The following is a 21732-nucleotide window of genomic DNA, read 5'->3' on the forward strand; positions in this document are numbered from 1 at the left end:
ACTATTCTTTCAGAACAGAATAAAGAGTGTAGGCTTTACTGAACTTTAAAACAGTTATCTTTCACTAGGAGTACAAATGGAGTACAAGTTTGCACAGCAGTTCGCTCAAGCAGGGTGAGCAGACAGGGCGCAGATGCTCTCCAGGTTCCTGAACTTATCCAAGCTAGGCCCTTTACGGTCCTCCACGAGTAGACCGAACCATGGTCTCCACTTGCATCAAAATCACCGCCAGAAAGAATGTGGCGACCCTGACAGAGCTGCCACGCAAACATGCAGAGGTTCAGGTCTCGGGATGCAGGGAGTGCCTGAGCCTGTCGGTCCTGCCGGAGGGCAGCAGGGACAGCACCTGTGTGCACTGCCATCAGCTGGATGACCTGCTCTGCAGAACTCAAAGAAGAGGTTGAGAGATTAAGAAGTATTAGGGAGTGTGAAAGGGAAATTGACTGGTGGAGTAACACCCTCGAACCCCTGAAGCAAAAGGAGCTAATGGAAGTTCCACATGATGCAGGTAATCGCTCATCCTCTTGCTATCAGGCAGAAGGAGGGGCCCTAAGAGATGAGGGAGCTGGAAACAGGTCCCTGCTCGGGGAAGCAGGAAAATCCTCTCCCCACCTCCCTCACCCTCCATGGTGCCCCTTCACAATAGATTTGGGGCCCTAGAACTTTTGAACAAAGAAGAGAAGGAGGAAGAAAATGAGACAAACGAAGAAGACCAAGGTCCACCGAGGCCAGGTCACTTCAGACCAGATATTAAAACCAGCTCTGAAAAGAACCCCAGAAGAGTCACTGTAGTGGGTGACTCCACTCTAAGGGGTGTTGAAGGCCCCATACGCAGACCAGACCCGCTTCATAGAGAAGTCTGCTGCCTCCCTGGGGCCCGCATCAAGGACCTCACAGAAACACTCCCTAACCTAGTGAGACTGAAGGATTACTACCCTCTCCTGGTTTTTCAGGTAGGTAGTGATGACATCACCAGGAGAAGGCCTAAAGCAATGAAGAGAGACTTCTGGTCCTTGGGAAAACTGCTTAAGGGGTTGGGGGCACAAACTGTGTTCTCCTCCATCCCTTTGGTTGGGGGGATAGATGAGGAAGATTACAGGAGAATTCAACAGATGAATGGGTGGCTCCAAGACTGGTGTTACCATCAGGGCTTTGGATTCTTCAATCATGGGTTTGTATACAGGGCACCTGATCTTTTGACAACAGACGGGATGCACCTGTCCCGGAGAGGGAAGGGGATCTTGGGGCAGGTTAGCTGGGCTCACTGACATTTGATTTGAAGGGGGAAAAGGGCAAAACATCAGCCCATCTGAAGTGCATGTATTCCAATGCACACAGCATGGGTAACAAACAGGAGGAGCCTGTAGCTGTGATGAAACAGGAAAATTACGATGTTGCTATTACAGAAACATGATGGGATGTCTCCCATGACTGGAGTGTGCCAGTTGATGGGTACAAGCTCTTTAGGAGGGACAGACAGGGAAGGAGAGGTGGTAGGGTGGCGCTGTATGTTAAGGACTGTTATGATTGCTTCGAGCACAGGTGTTGTGAAGACAGGGTGGAGTGTCTTTGCATTAGAACAGGGGGAAGGCCAACGGGGCAGATGTTATAGGAGGAGTCTACTATAGGCCACCCAACCAGGACAGAGAGGCGGACAAGATATTTTATAGGCACTTAGGTGTAATCTCATGATCGCTTGCCCTTGTTCTTGTGGGCAACTTTAACTTCCCAGACATCTGCTGGAAATACAACACGGCAGAACTAGATCAGTCCCGGAGACTCCTAGAATGCGTGGGAGACAACTTCCTGATGCAACTGGTGAGTAAACCGACCAGAGAAGGTGCCCTGCTGGATCTCCTCTTTGTGAACAGAGAAGGGCTGGTGGACGACGTGGAGGTTGGAGGTCGACTAGGGCACAGCGATCATGAAATAATAGAGTTCTCTATTCTTAGAGAGGTCAGGAGAGAGCTAAGCAGGACTGACATCCTGGACGTCAGAAGGGCTGACTTTGTCTTGTTTAGGCACCTGCTTGAAAGGATCCCCTTGGAAACTCTCCTGAAGGGTACAGGGGTCCAGGAAGGCTGGGCACTCTTTAAGAAGGAAGTGTTAATGGCTCAGGAGCAGGCGGTCCCCAGGTGCTCTAAGAGAAGCCAATGCCAAAGAAGACCACCCTGGCTGAACAGGGAGCTTTGGCTGCAACTCAGGGAGAAAATGAGAGTTGACAGCCTTTGGAAGAAGGGGCTAGCCACACACAGTGATTACAGAGAGGCTGTGAGGCTATGCAGGGTGGAAATCAGAAGGGCTAAAGCCCAACTGGAAATTAATCTGGCCTCTGCAATCAAGGATAATAAGAAAAGTTTCTATAAGTATGTCAGTAGCAAAAGAAAGTCCAGGGAGAGTCTCCATCCCCTGCTAGATGCAGGAGGAAATTTGGTAACAAGTGATGTAGAGAAGGCTGAGGCGCTTAATGCTTTCTTTGCCTCTGTCTTTAGTAACAAGGTTAGCTGTATTGATGAAATCCAGCCTCCACAGCCAGAACACAGAGACTGGGAGAACGACACCCCTGCAATCCAGAAGGAGACAGTCAGTGACCTACTGCATCACACAGACACCTGAGAAGGGCTGAAGGAGCTGGCTGGGGTGCTCACCAGACCACTTTCTATCATTTACCAGCAGTCCTGGCTGACCAGGGAGGTCTCAATTGATTGGAAATTGGCCAATGTGACATCCATCTATAAGAAGGGTCAGAAGGATGATCCGGGAAATTACAGGCCTGTCAGCTTAACTTCAGTGCCTGGGAAGCTGATGGAGCAGCTCATCCTAAATACCATCATGCAACACATGCAGGACAACCAGATGCTCAGGCCCAGTCAGCATGGGTTTATGAAAGGCAGGTCCTGCTTGACAAACCTCATCTCCTTCTATGACAGAGCAGACTGCTTATTGGATGAGGGAAAGGCTGCGGATGTTGTTTACCTTGACTTTAGCAAGGCTTTTGACACCGTTTCCCACAGCATTCTTCTGGCAAAAATGGCTGCTCACAGCTTGGACAATCTGGCACACTTCGCTGGGTAAAAAACTGGCCGGATGACCGGGCCCAGAGAGTTGTGGTAAACAGAGTTAAATCCAGTTGGCGGCCGGTCACGAGTAGTGTCCCCCAGGGCTCGGCGTTGGGGCCACTCCTGTTTAACATCTTTATTGATGATCTAGACGAGGGGATCGAGTGCACCCTCAGTCAGTTTGCAGATGACCCCAAGTTGGGTGGGAGTGTTGATCTGCTCGAGGGTAGGGAGGCTCTGCAGAGAGACCTGGACAGGCTGGAGCCATGGGCTGAGGCCAACTGGAGGAGTTTCCATAAGGGCAAATGCCGGGGGCTGCCCTTGGGCCACAACAACCCCCAGCAGTGCTACAGGCTTGGGGAGGAGTGGCTGGAGAGCTGCCAGTCAGAGAGGGACCTGGGGGAGCTGATTGACAGCTGGCTGAACAGGAGCCAGCAGTGTGCCCAGGTGGCCAAGAAGGCCAATGGCATCCTGGTTTGTATCAGGATTAGTGTGGCCAGCAGGGACAGGGAAAGGATCTTACCCCTCTACTGGCACTGGTGAGGGCCCACCTTGCTTCCTGAGTTCAGTTTTGGACCCCTCACTACAAAAAGGACACAGAGTTACTCGAACATGTCCAGAGAAGGGCTACAAAGCTGCTCAAGGGTCTGGAACACATGTCCTATGAGGAGTGGCTGAGGGAACTGGGGTTGTTTAATCTGGAGGAGGCTGAGGGGAGACCTCATCACCCTCTACAACTACCTGAAAGGAGGGTGCAGAGAGCTGGGTTTGAGCCTCTTTAGCCTAGTAGAAAGCAACAGGACAAGAGGGGAATGGCCTCAAGTTGCACCAGGGGAAGTTCAGACTAGATATTAGGAAGCATTTCTTTACAGAAGGGGTTGTTAGGCGTTGGAATGGGCTGCCCAGGGAGGTGGTAGAGTCCCCATCCCTGGAGGTGTTCACGAGTGGTGTCAACTTGGAGCTTAAGGATATGCTGTAGAAGGGAACTGTGCTAGGAGAACGGTTGGACTAGATGATCTCCAGGGTCCCTTCCAACCTAGATGATTCTGTGAAATAGGCTTGCCTCTTAAGATTTGTGGAAATGGAAGATGAAGTTGGAGAGGGATTACATGACAAGGAGACACAGCAGAACTCAGAATTGGCATCTTTTCCTGCCTCCAATTTGTCACATCACCACCCTCCTGACACCATGTAACAAGGGTGTAAAGCAGAAATGGAGCTTAGCTTCCACAGTACTAAGCACATCTTAATCAAAGAGATTTTCTGTCACCTGTTCTCAGAAGAGATGGGACAAATGGGTGGAGGGCAGTTAGGTGGAACATAAGCAAATAAATAAAAACAAAACCACAACAGCACTGATAAAAATATCCACGATAACAAGCTGGAATTTGATAAGTGACACTTATGTCCTCCATAACCCTCTCTTCAGCCGAAGGATAAATAACAGTAGCTGTCACTTATGATGGTAAGGAAAAGGATACAGATGAGCAGAATAACCAAATCTGAAAGAGACAAAGCAAGCATACATAACCTTGTTTTCTACTCTAGTCCTTGATTAATAAGTGGATTCTTTAATCTGTACAGTCTCTAAAAGTAAAAAAATCTCATCTCCTAAGTAAAACACTATCTAGCATACACTTCCACTTTACCAGTAGTCTAGTTTTATGGACAATACATGTTTTTGAGCATTTCCATACAAAGTATTACACAAAGAAGCTCACACATGTAGAGTCTTTCCCAAGCACCTAAGCATAATGCAGAAAAAATGTTAAATACATCTCCTACCTGCCCCAAGAGAAAGAAAAAAAAACCTTGTAACTTTACCAATGCCTTTTTTTCCTTCACACCTTCTCCCTGTAATATTTCCAAAAGATTTACAGCCAGCTGCTGCCTGGTAGTTCCAGAATCATCCTCTGATAAGCAGTCCCCAACTGTTGTAGAACATAAGATCTGCAGCACAGGCATCACTAAAGTAAGGGCTGTGGTTGAGATGTTCTGGGTTTCTGAACAGGACAGAAGCTTGTACACTATTTAAGACAAAGTGGGAAAAAACAAAGATCACATATGGGAAAAAGAAGGAATATAATTTGTATTTTTAACCATATCACAAACATTTCTAGGTAACAGTCTGGTCAAGCAAAGCAACAGTCCCCAGAATCACAGTACATGCATACGAGAGTTAAAGTGCAAAAGATCTTTGGTAACATTCCAACTTTTTTCAGACACTCATATATTTCTGTTGTTTATAGCAAAGTACCTGATGGCAGCAAGAAATACAATAATGGAATGTAGCATAGTCCTTCATTTTCACTGGAGTAACTCCACTAATCAAAACTACTAAGTCAAAAGCTCAGCCAAACACTGCGATGACTGTCAAGATCTGTCAAAAGAAACTATTCAGGATGCATCAATCTCAGCTGAGAATATACTGTTGTTGACTCAGAAAGAAACAGATAAGGTCCAAGATAGTAGGGAGCTTGGAATACAGTAACATCCATGGACAAAGTAGCAGTGTTAGCAGGGTAATTTATCTTCATTGACATTAGATCAGATGTTACTTTTTAAATTTAGGAAAAATTGTGCTTACAAAAACCATTTCACCACCTAATCCAACTTCAGGGGAATGGAGAACTTGTTTCATAAATATGAAGAAATAAAGACACAGTCTTTAGAGTGTGGATTCCTCTTTAACAAGAGCAGCTTTACCTAGACTCAAGACAGATTTCTGCTGACTTTCAGGTGTTTGTAGGAGTAGAAGCGCTAGCCCGATTACAGACTGTTCCACAGGAAATACCTACAGGCAAAAAAAGAAAGAGGCTCAAGTTTTCTTGTTTTTTCAAAGACATTAAAAAGTACAAATGGGTAACAACCGAAACTGTAAGGAGTTTCTTCATGAAATATAGTGAGTGCACACACAGCAACACAGTACATGCAGTGAAGAATATGAAGTATAAAACCAGTATTTTAACGAATAACTACAACATTTTAATTTGCTACTTTGTTTTAAACATTTTAGCTCAGTATAAACCAATTCCCATGGTAAAAGGTTAACTGGTATACACAGAACCAGTTAAGTTTTTGCCTTCTGAAGGTCTTCAACCAAGATGAAAAATATCAGAAGATTTGAAACAACACTGGTCACTTGCAAATGAATGCCATGAATCAACATCTCTAAAACATGACATTGTTTAATTTTAATACAACTTTTTTTTCCCATGAACTCTTACCTCTTTTAAGAGCTCATAGTTGTCCTCTATTAAGGAGATCAAAGATGAGCATTCTCCCGTTACATTTAAACATGTTTCACAGAAACATAATAGTTGCAGACAAAACTGGGATAACTGAACTTTCCAAAATACAGGATAGCGCAGTAGGCTGAGGAATAACTCTTGCAGAAAAAACAAGGCTTCTGTAACTTGTGGTAAGTCTTTAAGCTATAAAGAGGTAATTAAAAAACAAAACAAAAACAAAACACATTCTGGTTTAGTTTCCCTTTCTTATCTACACAGAATTCTCCAAGTTTAGAATTAGTTCTTCAGCTCTACAATTTTTCCATTTCAAATATTACTAAGACATTGAAGAAACATTTATAAACTAAACCGAGGAAACTCTCATCCAGCTTCCCTGAAAAAACAAGAGATGAACTGCTATTTAATGTTTTGAATCAAAATTAGAAACATGAGAGAATAAAAAGATTTCTTGGCAGCTGATAAGAAAAATCTCTTTTCCTCAAAAGCAACAGCAAATTAATGAAACTCTCAGGGTTGTCTCAGAAACATAAAACAAATTGTGTGGGGATTTCACATAGCAGGTAAATGTCCAGGTAACTATTCTTGCCCTATGATGTTTCCTCTGTAATGTAACCAAGATTTTAACATATGTCTCAAAAGAGAGACAGTGGTGTTATCTGCTTCTAGAGCACCACATAATCTACCCACTACAAAAATTAAAAGCTGAACTGTGCTACCCAAAAGCAGTATCTCCATATTTGGAAGCCAAGTAAAGAGGTTTCAAGAAGCAGGTTGCCTCAAAATCCTGATCTGTTATATGAAAGCATTTCCGCTCTTGAAAATTCTAGTTCCATATAAACCCAGCTGTTCGGATACAAACTCTGGAGCCAGCATTAATTATAACATCCTGATTTTAAGTTCCTTGGAACAAATTCTATGAATAATCTGCTCTAATCACAAGCCTCATGTCCACTGGATTTTTCAGCAGGAAAGTCAGCTGTACTTTTGACAGTTTGGTTGAACTGGCAGACAAAATGACTAGGAAGCATTTCAGCGGATTCAGAGGATTAAATAAGGCTGAGCTTAAAGGAAGGATAAGAAGAACCTGAGAATCAGAAACAGAATGAGAAGGAATGACAAGTTATAAACCAGTCCATCAAACAGGCTTCTTGAATGACTATTTCCTTTTCTATTGTGAAAGTTGTATCTCAGTCAAGACAAAAACATTCAAATATTAAACTGAGTTTAAAAAATTGGAACACATTTCTAGTTTTAAAAAAAGTGCCAACAAGCATGAAGGAAAGAAACGTTCATAACTAATTTTGTAAGTCTTCCTCAGTACCATTGTTAGGGCTAAATGTCACCCACTCGGAAGCTTGGTCATACATTCAGGACACAACATGATACTGAAGTTCAGGTAGAACTCAAACAAAATCAGAAATGTCCCTATGACTAGAAAAAGTCAGCATGTATCTGTCATCACAAAGAGCAGTCCTGAATCGAGACAAACGTGTATAATGTAAGTTATTATTTGTCCAAAAGACCGTGAAAAGTAGCTACCAGTAGAAAGTAGACTTTACTAGTAAAATTCCTCAGGAGGAAGATGCTACCAGATATCCTCATATCAAGCCTATTTGGCTTTACATTATCAATATTATCAACCTCTCTTTCTATGGCAGTAATACCATAGCACCTCATGTCTGACTGAATATACTTGAACCTGAAGATGTTACTCTAATATTAAGCAGTAAGGAAAAGGTACATAGGTACAAAAAAATAAGCTTAACCAACGTTACAGTAAAACATGAGGCAAAGCAGAGCTAATAACCTTAACCAACACCCTAGACCTCTAACCAAATGGAACAGAAAGTTTAAATCCCTAGCTCCTAGCAAGTATCACTGTGCAATTTAAAAATACATTTAAAAACTTCAGCATATTTCAGAGGGATTAAGTTTTGTCTTCAGAACTACTAATCCCTCTGTTACAAAGAGTGAGAAAGGAATATCTGTAAGTATTTAAATCATCCTTCTCATATAGTTTGTTTCATTTTCATATTATCCATGTTACGTTAAAAATTGCATGTTTTTGACAAGTATCTTAAAATTTAACAACATTCTCTCTCTCATGGGTATCCCTACAAGTTCACTGAAGCAACTAGCAGCAAATAATCTCGGTAAACCTGCTTCAGTTTATACCTTACCAGGGCTATCAGATTTGAACAATTAAAAGTTTTACTTTCTACCAGAAATAGCCAGTTAGATTTCTGTACTGCTAACAAATCAGGTCTATAGGAAATGAAAGACAATGCTATATTTGCATGCTTGAAAGGCAGTAATAATACTACCATTGTGGTGATAGCATTTATTTGTAAAAGGAGGGGTCAGACAACAACTGTACCTGAAGGTGTGGAATAAAATCACACAGAAGTTGAACAATTCGGCATTCCAGCACGGAGGGTGCTTCTCTGTCCTTCGGACCATGAGGCTGAAGTAAAATCTTAAGTAAACCCATTCGCAGTTCAGCATATTCCCGTAACTGAGATGGTTCGCAGTACAGGTATCTTAGAAACGGAGTCATTATGGCAACGCATGAACTCTGTGCCCTGCAGTTCAAGAAGTAAGTTTGTCAAGACTGCTTTCTACTGAAAACTTAACAAACAAGGAAAACCCAAATAATGTAACATTCCCTGAAATAATCTACAGGATGCAATTAACAGAAAGGTGTTATGAAAGCCATTACTAAATCTTACAAAAAAAAACCTTTGACCCATTAGCACAAAGTACTGTCATGAGACCTTACATAGTACCATACAATGAAGTGCAGTTGTGAAAAGACTCAATATTTAAGGATAAAGTGCAACTGTGAAAAGACTCAATATTTTAAAATGAATACTACTTAGTATGTACTCGCATATTATGACACTCCTAATTTTATTCTTTTTTTGTTTCTTTTATTCTTTTCTTGTTTCTCATCAATTCAAGAAAATTATTTTCCTTGCTGAACATCATGAGACACCACTGTGCCATTCTGAAGTATCATCTGGATAAGACTATTTAGAAATGTCTTTTTAAAACACATAAAAGTAATTTATTATTACTATTAAATAGTAATAATAACTACTAATAATACTTTTAATAAATTATTATTAAAACTAAAAAAAAGAGCCATCCACTCCTTGCCAGTTTTTCCCCAGTGATCTTAAACAATTAAATGAAACAGGAACTGCTTTAACCAAGATAGATTCCCAGTAAAAAATTTATCACAGAACAATTCTTTTGTCTTCACCATGTTAGGAATACGAGCTGTTCTTGACATTACTAAAACAATCAAATAAAGCTAATGATCAATACATTAACAAATATACACATAATCAAAATTACAAGTCAGTTTTAAACTAGACTCAGCCCTGATGCAGAGCTTTACAAAGAATTCAGTAATAGATCTACATCAGCATTGTGTGAAATTTGTTCACATCACTTAGGGACATGGCTTAGTGATGGACTTGGTAGTGTTACGTTAATGGTTGGACCTTGTGTTCTTACAGCTCTTTTCCAACCAATATGATTCTATATTCTCAGTCTAGAACCTTATTCCACAGAAACCTTTGCACAAGAAGCAGCAAAGGAAGTTTAAGACATTTTCCTTTCCAGCAAACTAAATCTCCTGCTTTAATTCAAAACAAGCCACCAGCAAAAAATCCAGCTCGTTCTCCCTTTCAGACATCTGACAGAACTCTTCATGAATCCCAGATTTAGCAGCTGAGCGGAGGAACAAGTCGGCAAACAGCGTTTTAAAAATACTCTGATCAATTGAACAAAATACACTTTTGCTTGACAGTCTTACTGATGATCATGTAGTCTAGACCCACTAGAAATTTAAGAGATTAAAGAACTTATTTGTTTACTCATAGCAACAGAATACAGAAGTCAAATTCACCGTACTACTACTTTATTGGATTTGTATGAGTATTCTGGAAGAGAAGACAGAAGATAGTTTTATCTTAAAATCATACATATAGGTGTAAAACCACTGAAAATATCTGGCTTTAAGGCTGCTACAGCATGTGATATCTTACACTGGAGTTTTATTGGACAAGTTCCTTGGAGGTAAGCATGAAGAAATGTTGAAACTGTGAGCAGCTTGGATATTTGGTCATTGTTAAAGATATTTTATAATAAGACTGTGCCAATGATTTTTTTCCTTTCTTTTTAAAAAAAAAGAAGCATATATCATTTTTAGAGACATCATCCTTTACTGCAAGTTATAATCATCTATGCTTTTCTTTTATGATCTCACCATTTTGTATAGATGAGTTATACCTGCATACTAGTCACCTTTTTGACAAAGCAGCCAAAATCTTGACAAAGCAAATAATCAAAATTGCTTATTTAAAAAAAAAAAATTCCAAAGGCACTATCTATTTTGCACTTAATTTTCCATATCCATAAAAATTACAACAGCATAAAAGAGTTAAGAAAAAAAATATTTTAAATTCTGATGCATTATTTTAGTATTTTATTAATATTTTATTTCTAACCTTTAAATTGTGTCACTAAATTTTATCATTTTTCTTGAAAAGACAGAATTTTTATTTTTCATTTCATCTGCCTTCAATTTAAAAAGTTATATTGATAGGATTAAGTTATCTACATCTGCTATTTTTAAATTATTCATTCATTTACCTCTCTGGACATTGATGGAAAAATACTGTTATCTGCTGAAGTATAACTGGCCAGCAATCAGGTCTGTTTTCAAGGACACTGAGTAATGGATGAGGAGTGTTCCTGTAATACAAAGAAATCACATCTGGATCTATAATGCAGAAAGTGAGTGTGCAAAATAACTATCTCCAAATTTAAAGCAGCTATAGAAATAAGATAATTTAAACCTCTGGTATTACCTGGTATTATCACACACATACACAGGCAGGGTGATGTGCAGATTGAAAGCAGCCCTGCAGAGAAGGACCTTGGGGTATTATTAGCAGATGGAAAACTGAGTATGAGCCAGCAGTGTGTACTCACAGTCCAGAAAGCCAACTGTATTCTGGGCTACATCAAGAGAATTGTGGCCAGCAGGTTGAGGCAGGGGATTCTCCTCTACTCCACTTTTTTGAGACCTCAGCTGGACCACTGTGTCCAGCTCTGGGGCCCCCAACATGAGGACACAGACCTGCTTGAACGGGTCCAGAGGAGGCCATTAAGATAATCAGAGGGCTGAAGCACATCTCTTGTGAGGACAGTGTGAGAGAGTTGAGGTTATTCATCCAAGAGAAGAGGAGAGAGGGAGGGGGGAAGAGAGAAGAAAGGGGGAAGGAGAGATGGAAGGAGAGACCTTATATCAGCCTTCCAGTAATTAAACGGGGCCTACAGGAAAGATGGGGAGGGACTCCTTTTATCAGGAAGTGTAGTAAGAGGATGAGGGGTACAAATCTTCAGCACCTCAGACCAATCAAGGTAACCACCAGCCCACTTACTAATTTAAATCTGCTCCCAACTTACTTACTTTTCTTTGGTTTTTTTCAGGTGGTGAAACAAGCAGGAAAGGACAAAGGCAGGCAATACCACATGAGTAGAGACCTCCACTTTACTGCCAGCCCTCTGACAATGGTTGCTTTTGAAAAGGTCACTGAGGGGTAGTAGTCAACTGTTCTCAAAGGAATCTACCATCAACACCATCCCCACCTTCAAAGTCAATGAGTGGAGCCATCTATGGCACTGTGTAGTGCTCGCATCAGTGTAACGCTCACACCAGTAACTACGTCAGTTCAGTTGCAGGTTGACAAAACGCTGGGCAAGAGGGGAGCATGAAGTATGTATTCTGTCATCCTGTCAGAAGCAAAACCAGTCATTTGACTAGAGTAAATTAGCATAAGAAAGAAAAACAGAATTTGAGAGTCTGAACATTGAATTTCCTGGAGATGGGAAATCAGAAAGAATTGGTGATGTGAAGGCAGGTTCATCAGTTATCTCCATCACCTCCTCATGGAATTTACCCACTGTCCCTGGTGTCGCTGGCCCCCTTATTCCCACCTGACTGCTAAGCGTCCTTATTTCCCCCAGTTTCCTTTCCTGCTTCAGCCAATTACAAGCATAGTAGTGTAGGTTCTTCTCTGGGATACCAACAGTTTAACAGCAGACAATCAGATACTTCCAAGCTGGAAGAACACTTACTGATTCCCACAGATCTGCCAAACATTTGAGAGAGTAGGGCAATTCAAAGAAATGGCAAGGCAAAAAATGCTCCACACCACACAAGGCTGATAGCCACAGAGAGGGACAGCATAAATCTAGGAACTGCAGATGATGCAGACCACCACCTTCAGTTTGGCTAACCATCTTTCTTGTTCACATGTCCAACAAATCTGTGCTACACACCCAAGAGACTTCCAGTCAGTTTTACCTATACAGCACTGGATGACCTGAGACCCACCAACTGAAGTAGTACATCTCAAGAGAGACTGCCTCATTTTCAGACACTTACCATTCTTTTTAAATAAAACAATAAGAAAGAATTTTAAAAAAATAAAATAAAGGAGGACAGCACACACACCATACACACATCTTTAACATAACATGAAGGCTTCCTGCATGTGTTTAGACGCCAAACGACTTTCATGCATGTGAGCTACCTCACTTAAAGGATAACAGATATGGAACACTACAGTGAAAAAAATATTAGTTTTCCTGATAGACTGTTAATCTTACAACACTGAGTAAGTGTAGTAATCCTTTTTAAACGGCTTCCTTAACTATAATGGTATTTGGTTTGGTTTGTTATTGTTGTTTTAAAAACCTGGAGGAGCAGAGAGTCCAAGACCTAAAGCAGTTTTTTTATTATGCTATGACTGGGACAATTCCAAGGGTCGCAGGTGCCACCTTACTTCAATATTGTATTCAGTGTAGAGAAATTCTACCTCAGCTCTCTATGCAACATACTCCAGTGCTCATACTGAAACCTTTTTCCTTATATGCAGTCAGAAACTCCTGGCTTTAAACTTATGCTCACCAACCATTGTACTTCTCAGTAAGCTTTCTTCTTCACCTACCAAAGGTCTTGGGAGTCTGGAGAGGCTCCTGGTGACTGGAAGCTAGCCAGTGTTATTCCAATCTACAACAAGGACAGGAGGGAAAACAAAGGAAACTACAGACCTGTTAGTCTAATCTCAACTTCTGGAAAAATTATGGGTAAGATTATACTGGTAACTTCTGAAAAGCATTTAAAGAATAATGTACTCATCAGGCACAGTCAACATGGGTTTACAAAGGAAAAATCCTGTTTAAGTAATCTGATACCCTTCTATAATACCATCACCCACCTAATGGAAAAAGGGAAGGGAGTGGATATAGTTTTTCTGGATTTTAGTAAGGCTTTTGATACTGTCCCTCACAGCACTATTTTGGACAAGTAGTCCAACTGTGGGATGAATGGGTTCACAGTGCACTGGGTGAAGAACTGGCTGAAGGGCAGAGATCAAAGGGTTGTAGTGAATGAGGTTACATCTCTCTGGTGACCAGTGGTGCTCCTCCGGGCTCTATTCTAGGGTCAGTTCTGTTCAATATCAATGATCTGGAGGCAGGAATTGACTTGCAAGACCGCTGATGATACCATACTGGGAGGTGCTGTTCACTCTCTTAAGGACAAGAGGAGGCCTTGCAGGACTGTTCTGGTTTCAGCTGGGATAAAGGGTAGATTGGAGCACAGGGCTATGACTAGTGGAATGATATTTAACAAGTTGAAATGTCAGACTTGGCACCTAGGATGAACACTGGGTACAAGTATAAATTGGGAGAGGAATGGCTACAGCACAGCCCTCCAGAAAGGGAGCTGGGGTTGCTGGTTGACTAGAAGCTCAACATGAGCCAGCACTGTGCCCTGGCAGCCAAGAGGGCAAACTGCATCCTGGGCTGCATCAAACACAGTATAACCAGACAGTCAAAAGAGCTGATTCTCCCACTGTATTCAGCATTGGTGTGGCCTCAGCTTGAGGCACTTTGTGTAGTTTTGGGCCCCACAACTTAAGAATGATCTGAAGGTCCTTGAATGCATCCAGAGGAGGGCAACAAAGGGGCTGGAAGTGAACGTTCTGTAAAGAGAGGCTGAGGACTCTAGGTTCATCTAGTTTGGAGAAATAATGCATCACTGCCCTCTACAGCTTCCTGAGGAGAGGAGGTGGAGGAGGTGGTGCTGGTCTCTTCTCCCTGGGATCCAGCAACAGGATGCATGGGAACAGCTCAAAGCTGCATTAGGTGAGGTTCAGACTTGACATTAAGAAACATTTCTTTGGGAGTATTTTTAAATATTACACCAGAACAGGCTTCCTAGAGAGGTGGTTGATGGCTCATGCCTGTGAGTGTTTAAAAGAGGCATTTGATAATGCCCTTAATAATATGCTTTAACTTGGTCAGCCCTGAAATAGTCAGGCCGTTGGACAGATTGTTGTAGGTCTCTTCCAACTGAAACAGTCTATTCTATTCTATATATTCTTGGGAGGGCTGCTTTTAGGTCCCCTCCAAGTAGTCCTCTCCAACTTAAATATGCCTAATTACCACAGCAAACAGCATGTGCTGCAGCTCTATGACCATTCCAGGCCCTCCACTACACTTGCTCCACTTGATCACTTCTTTCTTGTACTGGGTGCTCCAAAACAGGACACATACTCCACATACCATCTGGTAAGTACAGGGAAAAAGCGTAACCATTTCCCTCAATCTACAGGTTATGCTCCTATTCCAGTGCCCATCTTTCAAGTCAGATTTTTAATATCTGGAGGTTTAATTATTCTCATGGCTGTCTCATGAAGGCTTAGAAAAACACATTTGTGTAAGCACAAGCTAACAAGGATTAGATTAAGGGATACTGTCATTGCAGCCTGAATAACTTAATTGAGAACAGAAATATACAAGAAACATCATGCTAGCATAAAAAGATCAGAGGTTGGTAACTAAAACTGGTAAATTCAGACTGAAAAAAAGAGAACACATTTTCACGGAGGAAGAATCAGTTACTGGAACAATTTATCAGGCTCAGAAGACAGGTTTTTTGTGGTTTGTTTTGCTTTTTTGTTTTTTACACTGCATTTTCCTTTTCCTCCTCAAAAAATTTTTCTTCCAAAGAGGCATGTTTCTGTTCAGGCAAATATATAACTTGGAAGACATGGGGATTTTCAGAAAACTGGTTGATGTCACAAAGCATCCATGTATTACAGGTCTGGCCTTCATTGCCTGGCACCTCCCACATTCATTTCTCCAAAATTTGTTAACTTACATGGTATTCATATGTCCACCTTCCTTGATTCTGTAATTTACTAAAATTACAGTCTTTTACAATCTATATACAAAGACTAGAAAGGCTAAGGTTATTTCATCATTGCAACTTCCCAAAATGACAACTTGCAAGAGGCAAAAAACTTGTTGCCTAGCTCTTGAATACAACAAGAACACAGACAGGATCAGGCAGCAACCTACAAATACTGTTCACATACAATGCCAGGACCTTGAATGTACATAGCCCCGTACAGACACAGAGTTACAGCAGCTGCTTATTTCAATACCTTTGTCATTTTAAGAGGTAATTACCTTTCCTAATGAGAATAATATGTCTCCAGTCATCTAAGTACTGCTATGACAAGTCAGTGGAACCTTCATCAACTCAGCATATGTGACACATCAAATCTAACATTATAATGGCTTACTATCCAGAAAAAAAGTAAGGCTTTTATGACAGATTTTGTGTTCTGAAACTAATACAACTGCACTGAACTTGATTATGAAAGAAATCAGCTAAGCTCCAGAGTGAACAGTGATTAATAAAAAAACCCCAAAATGTGCAGCCCGAAAAGGTTCCATTTGATGCTATTAAGTGGTAGGAAAACAAAAGTGTGTAGATGGAATTTATTGTCAACACTAAGAATTGCTACCAAAGCACTGTAAAATGCACATCTTTAAATGACATTACAGTGCTACTACCCTAAATTATTGCCAGTGGGTTCAGGATACAAGCAGACACAGCAGCTATCCGCCTGTAAACACCTGTCTAGGGAAACAAAATTTATCTTATGTGAAGGGTAACAATGAAACAAAAATTATTCTTAACCTTCAGGTCATCTCAACCTTTTTTGTTACATGTCTGCACACAAGAGAACTCCAATCTGATTTGGAGCACAAATTCAGTGGCAGATTGCTTTTTCTGTATGAGGAAACAAGTCTGCAGTCAACATACTTTTCTGCATATGCAGCTGTGACACTGGCCCTTTCATAAAGATGGAAGAGCACTTTACTCCATAAAATACACATTTTTAAAGCCTTTTTCTATCTGCTCTGAATTTTGTTGTCAGAAAGTTGGCAGCTCTCCAGGAATTTTAGACAAGTTAATTAAAAATGTTAATAGCTTTCAGCAAAAAATGTATAGCCCATCCATACATGCATGGTATAACCCTCTTGCACCAAGAATGCTGACAAGTGCTCCTCAAAAATCCCTCTTCCTCACCCCCTCACTCTATTTTCCATTACTGGACATCTATATTAATATGCATAGCAAAACTACAACTTCATGGCAGATGAAATAAGAAATCCACTGGAAATGCTAAATTGCAGTCCACAGTGAAACCAACTTGCAGACTACTGTCTCTGCTACAGGTGGTCCTAACTTCATAACAAAAAGTGCAGACCATCCCATATGTGAATTGAAAAAAAAAAAAAAACACATAACTTTTTTCACGTACTCTTTAAAAAACCCCAGCATAACTGTTTTGGTATTTATCCACTATTTGAATATTAGTCACTAAAACCCAAAAGAAACCAGTGGTACTTAGCTTACAGAAACAAACAGGAAACCTCAACCCAGTGATATATAACACAGTCTTCTACCAACTTACTAAGGAACATTTCTGACTTTCTGTAGGAACAGAGGTGTCATGGTTTCGGCCAGGATAGAGTTAACTTCCCTTGGGCTAAGAGGGAGCCCATCTAGAGGGCCAGGCCCAATCGATTATTGGAGCATTCCCTATCATGTGACACCACGCTCAGTATATAGGCGGACTGAGCTCTCTCTCACTCCATCTTCAGTTTCCTGGGCATCATGGCAGGATTTTCTGGTGCAGCTGGATCACTGATGTGGGGGGACGGGCTGCAACCTGTCACCTCGCTCAGTGAGCTACTGCTGGACTTTACCTGTTTTGGACTCACTATTGTTACTGTTGTTTTTTTGTTACTATTGGCAAATTTTTTAATTCAACCTATGAATTTCTTCTTTTTTGTCCCTCCCCTATTTCACTGAGGGGGGCAACGGGACTGATGGGGCAGGGAGGTGAATGGCTGGCCATGTGGCAATGGGGGAAAAAGGGGGAAAAAGGGGGAAAAAGGGGGAAAAAGGGGGAAAAAAGAAAACTCTGTACTTCCCATCAGCAGTCAAAGTCCAGCTGCTTCCTGGGAAGTAGGGCTTCAGCACATATAGGAGTTGCTTCGGAAGACAGAACGCCTTATTAATCAGTGTCCCTCTCTCCCCTGGCTCCTTTCCCTTAGCTTTTATTGCTGATTATGATTCATACTATGATTATGGTATGAAATATCCCTCTGGTGAGTTTGGGTCAGCTGTCCTGGCTATGTCCCATCCCCAAGTCTTGCCACCTTACTGGCCTTTGAAGGGGTGGGAGTGGGCTGCAGAGACAGCACTGCTCAGTAGTAGCCAAAACACTGGTGTGTTATCAACACCCTTCTAGCTGCAAATACAAAGCACAGCACTATGAGGGCTGCTATGGGGAAAGCTGATTCCACTGCAATCAAACCCAATACAACATAACCCTACAAAATTCCCAAAACTGCAAGACATTATTTTCTCCCATTTCTTTTCAGGAACTGTTCATGATACTACATCATTACAAGAAACAGTGTTATAAAAGTAATTCTATTGCCCCAAATTAACATTGGTCTAAACCAATTTAGTTGTTACCCTGTAATACTGGTCTTACAATGTCCCAAGTGAGATGATAATAGCAAACTACTTGAGAACTACTTGAGAACTAGGGCTTTTTGATTTTTCACCAATGATTTCCATATGGAATACTTCTGCATAATTAACAGCATAATATATGAACACTGTAATAGGAGGTTACTGTTGGTGAGCGGTGTACTGCATACACACTTCTTTCAGCAATAAAGTCAACAACACTTGATAGAACACAACTACAAATATGGTTATGTAACGTCACTGAATCAAGACAGACCTTTCTGTACACTAGAAATCAAAAGTGAGATCACAGGGCCTTGACCTACTAGACAGTAAACTAAGTCAAACGATCTGACTTTTCTCTTCATTAAAGTTAACTGAAAGCAAAAGAAAAAACAAAACAAAAAAGTACTGGCTAAGTCTAAGTCTGCTGCTTATTTTCAGTTCTCTATTACTTTACTTTAAACCCTTCTGAATGATCAAATTTCAGCTTCTTTTAATGCTATCAGCAATTTTTCTTTTGGTAGGTGGGATGGTGGGGATGTAATTATCTTTCTTCACCCTCCTGAGGAGAGAATATTTCTTATTCCAGCCACGTTCTACAATGCTCTTTTTCACACAAATATTGGATAAAGTTGCTTTAGTTTAGTCTCTTCTACCAGGAGATTTCAAATATGTTTACTACTAAAGAGAGAGTTTCCAAAAGAGTTCCATCTTACTACCCTTCATTATTTACTTTTTCAATTCTGTTCTGTAAGAATGTGGACTTTGTAGAAAGAACTGATAGAGCTAGAAAAACAGTATTTCAGGAAGGCAAGCACATCCAGCACTTCAAAGTCTGTTTCACTTTTCTTCACTATTTCACTTCGCTTAAGACATGATTCCTGTCTTGCAAATAGTGCCTAGCTACAGCTTGCTACAATGATACTTCTTAACTGTATAAAAACCAACCTGGAAAATGTTCATGACATCTACCAAGCTGAGACCCTCTTCAGAAAAGAACAGCAGTTGTTAATGTCAGCACTGACTCGTGGTTTCTCAAGAGCTGGATGAAGTCACTAAGATGTCCCCTTAGGAAGGCTAATACTGCATGACAAGAAGCTTTATATGAGTAGCTCTGGATACATCTTTAACCATTTACTTTTAGATGGCAACCACTTTAACAGTAAAAGCATGCAGGAACATTACTTTGATAACACAAAGAAAGAAGGAAAAACAAGTGAGAGAGAAGTGGTCCACAGTCTTAAAATAAAAGACTTATTAAAAGAACTATTATCAATCATCCAACTACTGCATTTGAACAAGTCCCAGTATATATTTGCACTCAGCCTTCATGTTGCCAGTGCCTCTTTTGAGCTTATGGTGGCAATCTTATCTCTGTACTATAAAAGTCCTTAAAATTTTCAATTAAAAAAAAAAATAAAATCAGAGAATCATCTAAGTTGGAAGGGACTTTCTCAGATCATCTAGTACAACCCATGTGCTCAAGCAGAGTCAGCTAATGAAGGCTGCCCAGGATCACATGCAGTCAGGTTTTGTTATCTCCAAGGATGGAGATTCCACCACCTCTGTGGGCAACCTGTGACAGTACTTGATCACCAGCACAGTGCAGAGAGAGAGAGAGAGAGAGAGAGAGAGAGAGAGAAAAACCAAACCAAACAACAACAAAACAAAACAATGGACAGAGTGAAAGCCAGTATCAACACTTAATCTACATTTTTTTCTGGAGATCAGCCAAAAAGTTATTCTGGATTCTAAATAAAATCAATATGAAACTAACCTGATTCCATACAGATTCTGAACAACGTCATCTCCACCTTTTCCCAGTTGAGTAGCTTGAATTTGCAGTAATTTCCGAATAGTTTTTACTAAACCATGCACATTCCTGTTGACAAGAATAAATACATTATGACACATATGTAGTTATATTAGTTGATTCCTCCATAAGAGGAGGAACCCTGGAAGAAAACTGACATATAAGAAGCCTTGAGTGATCCTTAAGAACCTTCTCATGTCTGCCTACACAATTCTGGGCAAACTGTGCATCCACCTTTGTTCTCCTTTTCACATAAGCAAAACAGCAGAGAGAATAATTAATGCATCAATTAAAACTTTTGATGGTTTGCTTCTACCATATCTTACGTTTGTTGTCCCCAGCTTAAGTGAAACTGGCACCTTTAACACGTTAAAACCAGAAAATCAGCCCCGCTTTGAATGCAAGCATACAGGTAAACATCCAGCATGGTACACAAATTTCTACCATGCCACTGTCTAGCAAGAGAAGTCACACTGTCAGATAAGACAATTGAGACATCTAGTTTGAGGTGACTTTTGATCTCAGGAGCCAAGGACTACATAAAATAGACACATGCAGCTATTTTATCTCCCTCCTCCCTCCTGTTCAATTTATTCAGGAAAATTCAAGAAGCAGTATTTCTGGAATTTTGATAGGATTTCCCATTTTCTCCTGAAGAGACACTAATGAATTTTTGAAGTCCACCACATGGGAGGAAGAAAAGCTCTGTGACCATGCAGTAAAGAGCTCAAGAGTCTAGAGCTTACTACTGCCTGGCTGAGCTTATGTCAACTTTCAAAATTTTGCTCTCCTCCTCATAATTAAGTGCTTTCCACACCTTTCCAACCAGACCAAGCCAGATCCAACACAATCTGTTCTCAAGAAATTAGCCTGGATTATGTAATGAAACACTCTTTTACAAGGTGAAAATTTAGCAGAGGAAAAAAAGTCATGGTTCATTCTTTGCCTTTTCATCTAGAATATGCTATACCATTGCATTATCATAATCCTCTAAAACTCTACTTACTCACATCAGTAAACCATAATTACTCATCACTTTATTCACATAATGAACAGAAGGAGCTAACACAATGTATAACTGTAAGAGATTGTCACCTGACAAAAAGTCACTTGTATCACACAGGGTAAGATAATGAAGGAAAAGGAGAATTGGGTCCAGGGTTTTTTTAAAATTTTTTTTTCTTTTTTTACTATTCCTTCTTCTTTCTTTCCTAGAAGAAAAAAAAAATCAAAGAAATCTATTTTATCCGTAGTTCTATTTCTTCATCTGTAAATGAAAAACTGCAGGAACTCCTCAGATGGTGAGCTGGAAACAAGAAATTATGCAGAATTTATGTAGCCTTCTCACAGAACAAACCAATCATCATTCTCATTTAACACATGAGCAAACTGAGAAACAGTAATCTAACTGGCATAGAGAGCAGTATGTTCCACTAATATCTTCCTAAAACATGAATGGATATACATACATTTAGACTTTTAAGCCATAACAAAAAGTCTGAACAAATTCAAGCAATTTCTATCAAAACCCAGCGAGACTTTATGTGAACACTGTTAAAAGACAGGTATCTACACACACAGGCTTGACCAGCATCAGCACAACAATTTATGGTAACAACATATAATCACAAAGAAATATTGTGAGTTTATATTTACAAATACTTTATTGAAGATTAAAAA

General features: G+C 40.5%; 1 protein-coding gene across 3 annotated transcripts in view; it reads right to left on the reverse strand.

Annotated features, from left to right (window-relative positions):
• Window positions 1–21732, reverse strand: part of FOCAD (focadhesin) — a 138552-nt gene that overhangs the window by 105353 nt on the left and 11467 nt on the right. For all 3 annotated transcript variants that reach the window (XM_026866246.1, XM_026866245.1, XM_026866244.1), the window contains exons 5-10: window positions 20017–20121; window positions 10973–11074; window positions 8688–8892; window positions 6287–6493; window positions 5766–5853; window positions 4884–5086 (exon numbers count right to left, since the gene is read on the reverse strand). In XM_026866246.1, the coding sequence (XP_026722047.1) occupies window positions 4884–5086; window positions 5766–5853; window positions 6287–6493; window positions 8688–8892; window positions 10973–11074; window positions 20017–20121 (910 nt within the window). The remainder of the gene's footprint in view (window positions 1–4883; window positions 5087–5765; window positions 5854–6286; window positions 6494–8687; window positions 8893–10972; window positions 11075–20016; window positions 20122–21732) is intronic.

This window comes from Athene cunicularia (genome assembly GCF_003259725.1).
Source record: "Athene cunicularia isolate RWA chromosome Z unlocalized genomic scaffold, athCun1 chrZ_part2, whole genome shotgun sequence".
NCBI lineage: Eukaryota > Metazoa > Chordata > Aves > Strigiformes > Strigidae > Athene > Athene cunicularia.